General features: G+C 48.3%; 1 gene segment (V, D, J or C); it reads left to right on the forward strand.

Annotated features, from left to right (window-relative positions):
* Positions 1-4560: 4560 nt before the first annotated feature.
* LOC141972973 (Ig mu chain C region-like) lies at positions 4561-11576 on the forward strand. The segment is given in 5 exon segments: positions 4561-4603; positions 4808-5113; positions 6870-7184; positions 8580-8906; positions 11180-11576. Coding segments are annotated over 5 exon segments (1386 nt in total).
* Positions 11577-12544: the final 968 nt, after the last annotated feature.

Raw genomic sequence — 12544 nt, forward strand, 5'->3', positions numbered from 1 at the left:
GGTCCCAGTGCTGGTACTGGTCCCATACTGGTTTTACAGGAGCAGCTAGGGGTGCCGGTACTGGTCCCAGTGCTGGTACTGGTCCCGTACTGGTTTTACAGAAGCAGCTAGGGGTGCCGGTACTGGTCCCAGTGCTGGTACTGGTCCTGTACTGGTTTTACAGAAGCAGCTAGGGGTGCCGGTACTGGTCCCAGTGCTGGTACTGGTCCCGTACTGGTTTTACAGGAGCAGCTAGGGGTGCCGGTACTGGTCCCAGTGCTGGTACTGGTCCCATACTGGTTTTACAGAAGCAGCTAGGGGTGCCGGTACTGGTCCCAGTGCTGGTACTGGTCCCGTACTGGTCCCAGTGCTGTACTGGTCCCATACTGGTTTTACAGAAGCAGCTAGGGGTGCCGGTACTGGTCCCAGTGCTCGTACTGGTCCCGTACTGGTTTTACAGAAGCAGCTAGGGGTGCCGGTACTGGTCCCAGTGCTGGTACTGGTCCCATACTGGTTTTACAGAAGCAGCTAGGGTTGCCGGTACTGGTCCCAGTGCTGGTACTGGTCCCGTACTGGTCCCAGTGCTGGTACTGGTCCCGTACTGGTTTTACAGAAGCAGCTAGGGGTGCCGGTACTGGTCCCAGTGCTGGTACTGGTCCCGTACTGGTTTTACAGAAGCAGCTAGGGGTGCCGGTACTGGTCCCAATGCTCGTACTGGTCCCGTACTGGTCCAAGTGCTGTACTGGTCCCGTACTGGTTTTACAGGAGCAGCTAGGGGTGCCGGTACTGGTCCCAGTGCTGGTACTGGTCCCGTACTGGTTTTACAGGAGCAGCTAGGGGTGCCGGTACTGGTCCCAGTGCTGGTACTGGTCCCATACTGGTTTTACAGGAGCAGCTAGGGGTGCCGGTACTGGTCCCAGTGCTGGTACTGGTCCTGTACTGGTTTTACAGGAGCAGCTAGGGGTGCTGGTACTGGTCCCAGTGCTGGTACTGGTCCCGTACTGGTTTTACAGAAGCAGCTAGGGGTGCCGGTACTGGTCCCAGTGCTGGTACTGGTCCTGTACTGGTTTTATAGAAGCTGCTAGGAGTGCCGGTACTGGTCCCAGTGCTGGTACTGGTCCCGTACTGGTTTTACAGGAGCAGCTAGGTGTGCCGGTACCGGTCCCAGTGCTGGTACTGGTCCTGTACTGGTTTTACAGGAGCAGCTAGGGGTGCTGATACTGGTCTCTGTACTGGTTTTAGCGAAGCAGCTGTGGGGTTCGTCTACTGGTCCTGTAGTTTTTGATACTGGTCGGATACTGGTTTTGCAGTAGCATCTCTTGGTCGGCTATGGGTTGCTGGTACTGGTTTATACTGGTTAGGTACTGGTTTTACAGAATCAGCTCTAGTTCATCCATGGGGTGCTGGTACTGGTTTATACTGGTCGGGTACTGGTTTTAGAGTAGCATCTCTTGGGCAGCTATGGGTTGCTGGTACTGGTTTATACTGGTTGGGTACTGGTTTTACAAAAGCAGCTCTAGGTCATCCATGGGGTGCTGGTACTGGTTTATACTGGTCGGGTACTGGTTTTACAGGAGCAGCTATGGGATGGCTGTGGGATGCTGGATCTGTCCCAGTACTGATACCAGTTGGTACTGGTCTGATACTGGTCCTGCAGAAGCAGCTATGGGGTGGATGTGGGGTGCTCATACTGGCCCAGTACGGGGCAACTGGGAGGCCCAGTACTTGTACTGGTCCAGTGCTGATACTGGTCCTACAGCCCTGGGGGGGGGGGGGGGGGTGGCTCTGGGGTGCGGTGCTGGTCCCATACTGGTCTCATACTGGTTTGGTCCTGGTATTGCAGAAGGAGCCATGGGGGGGGGATGTGGGTTGCTGGTCCTGGCCCAGTATGAGGAAGCTGATACTGGTCCGGTACTGGTCCCAGGGGTTTTGTACCAAAATGTGGGTTTTTTGCACAGAAATTGTGGTGGTGGGGTGTGTCTTTGCACCAAAATGGCGGGTTTTGCACCAAAATGGCGAATTTTGCACCAAAATGGCGAGTTTTGCACCAAAATGGCGAATTTTGTACCCAAATGCTGTGTTTTGCACCCAAAATGACGCCTTTTGCACGAAAATGTTGTGTTTTGCACCCAAACGGGGGGATTCTTCGCCTCAAAATTGTGGGGTTTGCACAAAAATGTGGAGTTTCGCACCAAAAATGGGGGGTCCTTTGCCTCAAAATGGCGGGTTTTGCACAAAAATGGTGTGTTTTGCCCCCAAACTGGGGGGTTTTGCCTCAAAATGTCCTTGGTTTTCCCCAAAAACCTCGTGTTTCGCCCCCAAATGGGCGGATTCTCGCCTCAAAATGGCGCCTTTGGGACAAAAATGTTGTGTTTCACCCCAAAAATGTGGATTTTTGCCTCAAAATGGCGCCTTTTGTACAAAAATGTTGTGTTGCGCCCCAAAAATGTGGATTTTTGCCTTGAAATGGCGCCTTTTGTACAAAAATGCTGTTTCGCCCCAAAAATGTGGATTTTTGCCTCAAAATGGTGCCTTTTGTACAAAAATGTTGTGTTTTGCCCTCAAAATGTGGGGTTTTGCCTCAAAATGTAGGGTTTTTTTCCCAAAAAACTCACGTTTCCCCTCAAACGGGCAGATTCTCCCCTCAAAATGGCGCCTTTGGTACAAAAATGTTGTGTTTCGCCCCCAAAATACGGATTTTTGCCTCAAAATTGCGCCTTTTGTACAAAAATGTTGTGTTTCACCCCCAAAAATGTGGGCTTTTGCCTCAAAATGGCGCCTTTTGTACAAAAATGCTGTGTTTTGCCCCAAAATATGGATTTTTGCCTCAAAATGGCGCCTTTTGAACAAAAATGTTGTGTTTCGCACCCAAAACATGGATTTTTGCCTCAAAATGCCGCCTTTTGAACAAAAATGTTGTGTTTCGCACCCAAAACATGGATTTTTGCCTCAAAATGCCGCCTTTTGAACAAAAATGTTGTTTCGCACCCAAAACATGGATTTTTGCCTCAAAATGCCGCCTTTTGAAAAAAAATGTTGTGTTTTGCACCCAAAACATGGATTTTTGCCTCAAAATGCCGCCTTTTGTACAAAAATGTCATGTTTCGCCCCCAAAATGTGGATTTCTCCCTCAAAATGGCGCCTTTTGTACAAAAATATTGCTTTTACCCCCCAAAACATGGGGTTTTGCCTCAAAATGCCGCTTTTTCTACAAAAATGTGTCTCGCCCCCAAAATGTGGGTTTTTTGCCTCAAAATGCCGCTTTTTCTACAAAAATGTGTTTCGCCCCCAAAATGTGGGTTTTTTTGCCTCAAAATGCCGCCTTTTGAACAAAAATGTTGTTTTGCACCCAAAACATATGTTTTTGCCTCAAAATGCCGCCTTTTGTACAAAAATGTCGTGTTTCGCCCCCAAAATGTGTTTTTTTCCCTCAAAATGGCGCCTTTTGTACAAAAATATTGCTTTTACCCCCCAAAACATGGGGTTTTGCCTCAAAATGCCGCTTTTTCTACAAAAATGTGTCTCGCCCCCAAAATGTGGGTTTTTTGCCTCAAAATGCCGCTTTTTCTACAAAAATGTGTTTCGCCCCCAAAATGTGGTTTTTTTTGCCTCAAAATGCCGCCTTTTGAACAAAAATGTTGTGTTTCGCACCCAAAACATATGTTTTTGCCTCAAAATGCCGCCTTTTGTACAAAAATGCCGTGTTCCGCCCCCAAAATGTGTTTTTTTCCCTCAAAATGGCGCCTTTTGTACAAAAATATTGCTTTTACCCCCCAAAACATGGGGTTTTGCCTCAAAATGCCGCTTTTTCTACAAAAATATGTTTTGCCCCCAAAATGTGGTTTATTTGCCTCAAAATGCCGCCTTTTGAACAAAAATGTTGTGTTTTGCACCCAAAACATGGATTTTTGCCTCAAAATGCCGCCTTTTGTACAAAAATGTCATGTTTCGCCCCCAAAATGTGGATTTCTCCCTCAAAATGGCGCCTTTTGTACAAAAATATTGCTTTTACCCCCCAAAACATGGGGTTTTGCCTCAAAATGCCGCTTTTTCTACAAAAATGTGTCTCGCCCCCAAAATGTGGGTTTTTTGCCTCAAAATGCCGCTTTTTCTACAAAAATGTGTTTCGCCCCCAAAATGTGGGTTTTTTTGCCTCAAAATGCCGCCTTTTGAACAAAAATGTTGTTTTGCACCCAAAACATATGTTTTTGCCTCAAAATGCCGCCTTTTGTACAAAAATGTCGTGTTTCGCCCCCAAAATGTGTTTTTTTCCCTCAAAATGGCGCCTTTTGTACAAAAATATTGCTTTTACCCCCCAAAACATGGGGTTTTGCCTCAAAATGCCGCTTTTTCTACAAAAATGTGTCTCGCCCCCAAAATGTGGGTTTTTTGCCTCAAAATGCCGCTTTTTCTACAAAAATGTGTTTCGCCCCCAAAATGTGGTTTTTTTTGCCTCAAAATGCCGCCTTTTGAACAAAAATGTTGTGTTTCGCACCCAAAACATATGTTTTTGCCTCAAAATGCCGCCTTTTGTACAAAAATGCCGTGTTCCGCCCCCAAAATGTGGTTTTTTCCCTCAAAATGCCGCCTTTTGAACAAAAACATTGCGTTTCGCCCCCAAAACGTTTGTTTGTTTGTTTTTCCCTCAAAACCTCGTTTTTTTCCCCCAAACCCCTCACGTTCCCCCCAAAACCCTTCTCCCCTCAAAATGGCGCCTGTTTCCCCAAATCCTCCCTTTTTCCCCCCCCAAAAAAATCCTTTGGGTGTGTCCCCCCCTCACCGCGTCCCCCCTTAACGCCTTTTTCACCCCCCCTCCCCCCTCCTTCAGAGCCTTCCCGCCCCCCCGGCCTCTTCCCGCTGGTTTCTTGTGGCCCGGTGGCCACCGCGGACCTCTACTCCGTGGCCTGCGTGGCCGTCGGCTTCCTCCCCGACGATCTGGCCTTCACCTGGACCGACTCCCGTAACAAAAGCGTCACGGACGGCGTGGCTACCTACCCTTCCGTTTTGGCTACCGGGAAGTACACGGCCGCTAGCCACCTCAACTTGCCCTTGAGCCAAGGGAAGGCCCAACAGCCCTTCTACTGCCGAGCCGCGCACCCCCAGGGCACGCGCGTCGTCGAGGTCACCAACCCCGGTGAGTGGCCACTGAGGGGGGGGGGGGGCAACTAGCCACACCCCTTTGCCTCGCCGTTGTCCCACCCGGAGTTATCCCGCTTCACAAATTCCCGCCCCCAACACCTCAACCTTGGGCATTGGGGCGCTTCCCGGAGTCGCGACCCGGGTTTTTATCCCAGTTCCGGAATCGTGTTCCGGGTTTTTATCCCGATCCTGGAGTCGTTTTCCGGGTTTTAATCCTGATCCTGGAATCGCGTTCCGGGTTTTTATCCCGATCCTGGAGTCGTTTTCCGGGTTTTAATCCTGATCCTTGAGTCGTTTTCCGGGTTTTAATCCTGATCCTTGAGTCGTTTTCCGGGTTTTTATCCCGATCCTGGAATTGTGTCCCGGGTTTTTATCCCGATCCCGGAATCGTGTCCCGGGTTTTTATCCTGATCCTTGAGTCGTTTTCCGGGTTTTTATCCTGATCCTTGAGTCTTTTTCCGGGTTTTTATCCTGATCCTGGAATCGTGTCCCGGGTTTTTATCCTGATCCTTGAGTCGTTTTCCGGGGTTTTATCCCGATCCTGGAGTCGCAACCCGGGTTTTTATCCCGATCCTGGAATTGTGTCCCGGGTTTTTATCCTGATCCCGGAGTCGCGTCCCGGGTTTTATCCCAATCCCGGAGTCGTTTTCCGGGTTTTTATCCCGATCCTGGAGTCACGTCCCGGGTTTTTATCCTGATCCTTATGTCGTTTTCCGGGTTTTTATCCCGATCCCGGAGTTGCGTCCCGGGCTTTTATCCCGATCCCGGAATCGCGTCCTGGGTTTTTATCCTGATCCTTGAGTCTTTTTCCGGGTTTTTATCCCGATCCTGCAATCGTGTCCCGGGTTTTTATCCTGATCCTGGAGTCGCGTTCCGGGTTTTTATCCTGATCCTGCAATCGTGTCCCGGGTTTTTATCCCAATCCCGGAGTCATTTTCCGGGTTTTTATCCCGATCCTGGAGTCACGTCCCGGGTTTTTATCCTGATCCTTGAGTCGTTTTCCGGGTTTTTATCCTGATCCTTGAGTCTTTTTCCGGGTTTTTATCCCGATCCTGCAATCGTGTCCCGGGTTTTTATCCCGATCCCGGAGTCGTGTCCCAGGTTTTTATCCCGATCCTGGAATCGCGTCGCGGGTTTTTATCCTGATCCTGGAGTCGCGTTCCGGGTTTTTATCCTGATCCTGGAATTGTGTCCCGGGTTTTTTTCCTGATCCCGGAGTCGTGTCCCGGGTTTTCATCCCGATCCTGGAGTCGCCTCCCGGGTTTTTATCCTGATCCTTGAGTCTTTTTCCCGGTTTTTATCCCGATCCAGGAATTGTGTCCCGGGTTTTTATCCTGATCCCGGAGTCACGTTCCCGGTTTTTATCCCGATCCTGGAATTGTGTCCCGGGTTTTTATCCTGATCCCGGAGTCACGTTCCCGGTTTTTATCCCGATCCTGGAATTGTGTCCCGGGTTTTTATCCTGATCCCGGAGTCTTGTCCCGGGTTTTTATCCCAGTTCCGGAATCATGTTCCGGGTTTTTATCCTGATCCTTGAGTCGTTTTCCGGGTTTTTATCCCGATCCCGGAATCATCTCCCGGGTTTTATCCCTCTCCCGCCCCCAATCCCGGCATTCCCTCCCCTCCCATATTTCCCTCCCCCTCCCCTCATTGAAATATTAATTTTCTTTTTTTTTTTTTTTTTTCCCCAATCCCCCTTTTTTCTTTTTTTTTTTTTTTTTCCCCTTTAAATCCCCTCCCCCCACCCTTAGGCTCCGCCCCCCACCCCCCCACCCTCACCCTGCACCCCCCCTCCCGCGAGGATTTCGAGGGGCCCTTCCGCAACTCCACCCTCCTCTGCCAACTCCGCGGCGCCCCCCGACCCCCCAACGCCATCCGCTGGTTCAAAAATGGCGTCCCCTTCCAACATGGCGTCCAGACAGAGGATTGGCTGGGCGGCAGCCCGGCTGCTTACGTCATCAACAGCCGGGTGGGCGTCACCGAGGCCGAGTGGGACGCCGGCACCGTCTACGGCTGCCAAGTGGGGGAGGAGTTCCGCAACACCAGTAAAGCCTTGGAGTGCGGCTGTGAGTGGAGGGGAGGGGGCGTGGTCAAAGGGGGTGGAGGGCGGGGGGTGGGGTGGGGTGGGGTGAGGTGAGTTTTGGGTTGAGTTGGGTTGGGTTGGGTTGAGTTGAGTTCTTGGGTGGAGTTGTTGGGTTGAGTTGAGTTGTTGGGTTGAGTTGTTGGGTTGAGTTGGGTTGGGTTGAGTTGAGTTCTTGGGTGGAGTTGTTGGGTTGAGTTGAGTTGTTGGGTTGAGTTGAGTTGGGTTGAGCTGAGTTTTGGGTTGAGTTCTTGGGTTGAGTTGGGTTGGGTTGGGTTGAGTTGAGTTGTTGGGTTGAGTTGAGTTGGGTTGAGTTGAGTTGGGTTGAGTTGTTGGGTTGAGTTGAGTTGTTGGGTTGAGTTGAGTTGGGTTGAGTTGTTGGGTTGAGTTGAGTTCGGTTGAGTTAAGTTGGGTTGAGTTTTGGGTTGAGTTGAGTTGTTAGGTTGAGTTGTTGGGTTGAGTCGAGTTGTTGGGTTGAGTTGAGTTGGGTTGAGTTTTGGGTTGGGTTGAGTTGGGTTGAGTTGAGTTGGGTTGAGTTGTTGGGTTGAGTTGAGTTGTTGGGTTGAGTTGTTAGGTTGAGTTGAGTTGGGTTGGGTTGAGTTCTTGGGTTGAGTTCTTGGGTTGAGTTGAGTTGTTGGGTTGAGTTGAGTTGGGTTGGGTTGAGTTGTTGGGTTGAGTTGAGTTCGGTTGAGTTGAGTTGGGTTGAGTTTTGGGTTGAGTTGTTAGGTTGAGTTGTTGGGTTGAGTTGAGTTGTTGGGTTGAGTTGGGTTGAGTTTTCGGTTGAGTTGAGTTGGGTTGAGTTGAGTTGGGTTGAGTTCTTGGGTTGAGTTGAGTTGTTGGGTTGAGTTGTTAGGTTGAGTTGAGTTGGATTGGGTTGAGTTGTTGGGTTGAGTTCTTGGGTTGAGTTGAGTTGTTGGGTTGAGTTGAGTTGGGTTGAGTTGAGTTGGGTTGAGTTTTGGGTTGAATTGAGTTGTTGGGTTGAGTTGAGTTGCGTTGAGTTGAGTTGGGTTGAGTTTTGGGTTGAATTGAGTTGGGTTGAGTTTTGGGTTGAGTTGAGTTGTTGAGTTGAGAGTTGAGTTGTTGAGTTGAGTTGAGTTGGGTTGAGTTGAGTAGGGTTCGGTTGAGTTGTTAGGTTGAGTTGAGTTGGCTTGAGTGGAGTTGGGTTGAGTTTTGGGTTGCGTTTTGGGTTGAGTTGAGTTGTTGAGTTGAGAGTTGAGTTGCGTTGAGTTGTTGAGTTGAGAGTTGAGTTGCGTTGAGTTGTTGAGTTGAGAGTTGAGTTGCGTTGAGTTGTTGAGTTGAGAGTTGAGTTGCGTTGAGTTGTTGAGTCGAGTCGAGTCGCCTTTGGGCCACTCAACCCCTTCAACCAATCGCCATCTTGCAGTCAACCCCACGGGCACCGACGAGATCAAGGTCGAGGTGGTGCCGCCCGTCTTCGCCGACATCTTCCAATCCAAAGTCGCCAAATTAACCTGCAAAGTCGCCAACATGCCGAGCGCCGAAGGCTTGGGCGTGGCCTGGCGGAAAGAAAATGGCCAAGAGTTGACCACTAAAATGTCGCCTCAAGTTTTACAAGCCAATGGGCTCTTCGGAGCCGAGGGCGTGGCCAGCGTTTGCGCCGACGAATGGGAGAAGGGCGAGACCTACACGTGCAAGGTGACGCACCCCGAGCTGCTCTTCCCCGCCGAGGTCAAACTGCAGAAAACAGCCAGTAAGGAGGGGAAAGGGGGGCGGGGTTAAAGAGGGTGTGGTCAGGGGGGGTGGGCGGAGTCAGGGGGTGAGGGGGGAGCGTCGAGTTTTGGGGGGATTTGGCGGGAAAATGGAGGCGATTGGGGGGGGCAATTGGGAGGGGAAACGGGGGAGGTTGAAGGCCTCAATATTTTATTTTATTTTTTTTTGAATTTGGGGGGAAATGGGTCCCATTGTGTCACTTTTTTTAAAAAATTTGGAGGGAAACGGGTGCGGTTGTGTCACTTTTTTAGAAATTTGGGGCAAAACGGGTCCGATCGCGTCAGATTTTTGTTAAAAATATCAGGAAAATGGGTGAGATTGATTCGCTTTTAATTTTTTTAAAATTTGGGGAAAATGGGTCCCATTGTGTCACTTTTTTAAAAAATTTGGAGGGAAACGGGTGCGGTTGTGTCACTTTTTTAGAAATTTGGGGCAAAACGGGTCCGATCGAGTCAGATTTTTTTAAAAATATCAGGAAAATGGGTGAGATTGATTCGCTTTTAATTTTTTTTAAATTTGGGGAAAATGGGTCCAATTGTGTCACTTTTTTAAAAAATTTGGAGGGAAACGGGTGCGGTTGTGTCACTTTTTTAGAAATTTGGGGCAAAACGGGTCCGATCGCATCAGATTTTTAAAAAAATATCAGGAAAATGGGTGCGATTGTGTCACTTTTAATTTTAAAAAAATTTGGGGAAAATTGGCCCATTTGTGTCACTTTTTAAAAAGTTTTAGGGAAAATGGGTCCAACTGTGTCACTTTTTAAAAAAATTTGGAGGGAAACGGGTGCGGTTGTGTCACTTTTTTAGAAATTTGGGGAAAAACGGGCCCGATCGAGTCAGATTTTTTTAAAAATATCAGGAAAATGGGTGAGATTGATTCGCTTTTAATTTTTTTTAAATTTGGGGAAAATGGGTCCAATTGTGTCACTTTTTTAAAAAATTTGGAGGGAAACGGGTGCGGTTGTGTCACTTTTTTAGAAATTTGGGGCAAAACGGGTCCGATCGCATCAGATTTTTAAAAAAATATCAGGAAAATGGGTGCGATTGTGTCACTTTTAATTTTAAAAAAATTTGGGGAAAATTGGCCCATTTGTGTCACTTTTTAAAAAGTTTTAGGGAAAATGGGTCCAACTGTGTCACTTTTTAAAAAAATTTGGAGGGAAACGGGTGCGGTTGTGTCACTTTTTTAGAAATTTGGGGAAAAACGGGCCCGATCGAGTCAGATTTTTTTAAAAATATCAGGAAAATGGGTGCGATTGTATCGCTTTTAATTTTTTAAAAATTTGGGGAAAATGGGTCCAATTGTGTCACTTTTTTAAAAAATTTGGAGGGAAATGGGTGCGGCTGTGTCACTTTTTTAAAAATTTTGGGAAAAATAGGTGCGATTCCATCACTTTTTTATTTTTCAAGGGAAATTCAATCCCCCCTCCACTCATTTTTTCAAGCCCAAGGGCTAAAATTTCACCATTTTGGGTCAAATTTGAGGAAAATGAGGATTGAGTCGCACCTCCATTTATTTTTTCAACCCCGAGGCCTAAAATTTCACCTTTTTTGGGGCAAAATTGAGGAAAATTAGGATTCAATCCCCCCTCCACTCATTTTTTCAACCCCAAGGGCTAAAATTTCCCCATTTTTGGGGCAAAATCGAGGAAAATGAGGATTCAATCCCCCCTCCACTCATTTTTTCAACCCCAAGGGCTAAAATTTCCCCATTTTTGGGGCAAAATCGAGGAAAATGACGATTCAATCCCCCCTCCACTCATTTTTTCAACCCCAAGGGCTAAAATTTCACCATTTTGGGTCAAATTTGAGGAAAATGAGGATTGAGTCGCACCTCCATTTAGTTTTTCAACCCCGAGGCCTAAAATTTCACCTTTTTTGGGGCAAATTTGAGGAAAACGAGGATTCAGTCCCCCCTCCACTCATTTTTTCAACCCCGAGGCCTAAAATTTCACCATTTTGAGGCAAATTTGAGGAAAATGAGGATTCAATCCCCCCTCCACTCATTTTTTCAACCCCGAGGCCTAAAATTTCACCATTTTGAGGCAAATTTGAGGAAAATGAGGATTCAATCCCCCCTCCACTCATTTTTTCAACCCCGAGGGCCAAAATTTCCCCATTTTTGGGGCAAAACCAAGGTCAAGACCGATTCCGCCTCCCCTCCCTTCATTTCCTCCAAGCCAAGGGGTGCGTCCGCACTCTTTTTTTTTTTTTTTTTTTGCCCAAATCGCCCCAAATTTCCCCTCTCTTGCAGGCCACGACGCCAAAGCTCCCTCCATCTACGTTTTCCCTCCCGCCACCGAGCAACTTTCTCTCCGCGAAGCCGCCACCGTCTCGTGTCTGGTCAAGGGCTTCAACCCCCCCGACCTCTTCGTCCGGTGGCTCCGTAACGGCGAACCGGTGCCCGAACCCGATTACGTCACCATGACGCCCGTCCCCGAGGCCCAAACTTCCGTCTCGTACTTCACCTACAGCTCCTTGACCGTCAGGGCCGAGGACTGGGCCGCCGGCAACATCTTCACTTGCCTCGTTGGCCACGAGCAACTCCCTTTACAAGTGGCCCAAAAATCGGTGGACAAGGCCTCGGGTAAACCCACCGCCGTCAACGTCTCCCTGGTGCTCACCGACACCGCCAGCGCCTGCTACTAAATCCCTCCCTCCCCTCCCTCCTGTGTATTTTGTTGTCGTTGTTTTCCCCGAAAGCGAGGAATTTCTATTAAAAAAAAAAAAAAAAAAAAAAAAAAGCGACCAGCTAGCCGCCAAAAAAAAAAAAAACAAACGACTAGCTAGCCCCAAAAATTGACCGGCTAGCTGCAAAAAAAAAAAAAATAATGACCAGCTAGCCCTAAAAATTGACTAGCTAGCTCCAAAAATTGACCGGCTAGCCACCAAAATTGACCCACTGGCCACCAAAATTGACCAGCTGGCCCTAAAAACTGACCAGCTAGCCCCCAAAATTGATCAGCTAGCCCTCAAAATTGATCAGCTAGCCCTCAAAATTGACCAGCTAGCCCTCAAAATTGATCAGCTAGCCCCAAAAACTGACCAGCTAGCCCCAAAAATTGGCCAGCTAGCCCTAAAAATGGACCAGCTAGCCCCAAAAACTGACCAGCTAGCCCCAAAAATTGCCCAGCTAGGCTGAAAAAAGAATCATCTAGGCCAAAAAATTGACCAGCTAGGCCCCAAAAAAGGACCATCTAGGCCCAAAAGTGACCAGCTCATCCCAAAAAGTGACCAGCTAGGCCCAAAAAATGATTATTTAGGCCCAAAAAGTGATTATTTAGGCCCAAAAAGTGATTATTTAGGCCCAAAAAGGGACCATCTAGGCCCAAAAAATGATCAGCTAGGCCCAAAAAATGATTATTTAGGCCCAAAAAGTGATCAGCTAGGCCCAAAAAATGATCAGCTAGGCCCAAAAAATGATTATTTAGGCCCAAAAAGGGACCATCTAGGCCTCCAAAAGGACCAGCTTAGGCCCAAAAATGACAAACTAGGCCCCAAAAAGGACTGGCTCGTCCCTAAAAGTGGCCATCTAGGCCCAAAAAGGACCAACTAGGCGCAAAAATTGACCAGTTAGGCCCAAAAAGGACCAGCTCGTCCCAAAATGTGACCATTTAGG

Source organism: Athene noctua, chromosome 38, assembly GCF_965140245.1.
Source record: "Athene noctua chromosome 38, bAthNoc1.hap1.1, whole genome shotgun sequence".
NCBI classification, from domain to species: domain Eukaryota; kingdom Metazoa; phylum Chordata; class Aves; order Strigiformes; family Strigidae; genus Athene; species Athene noctua.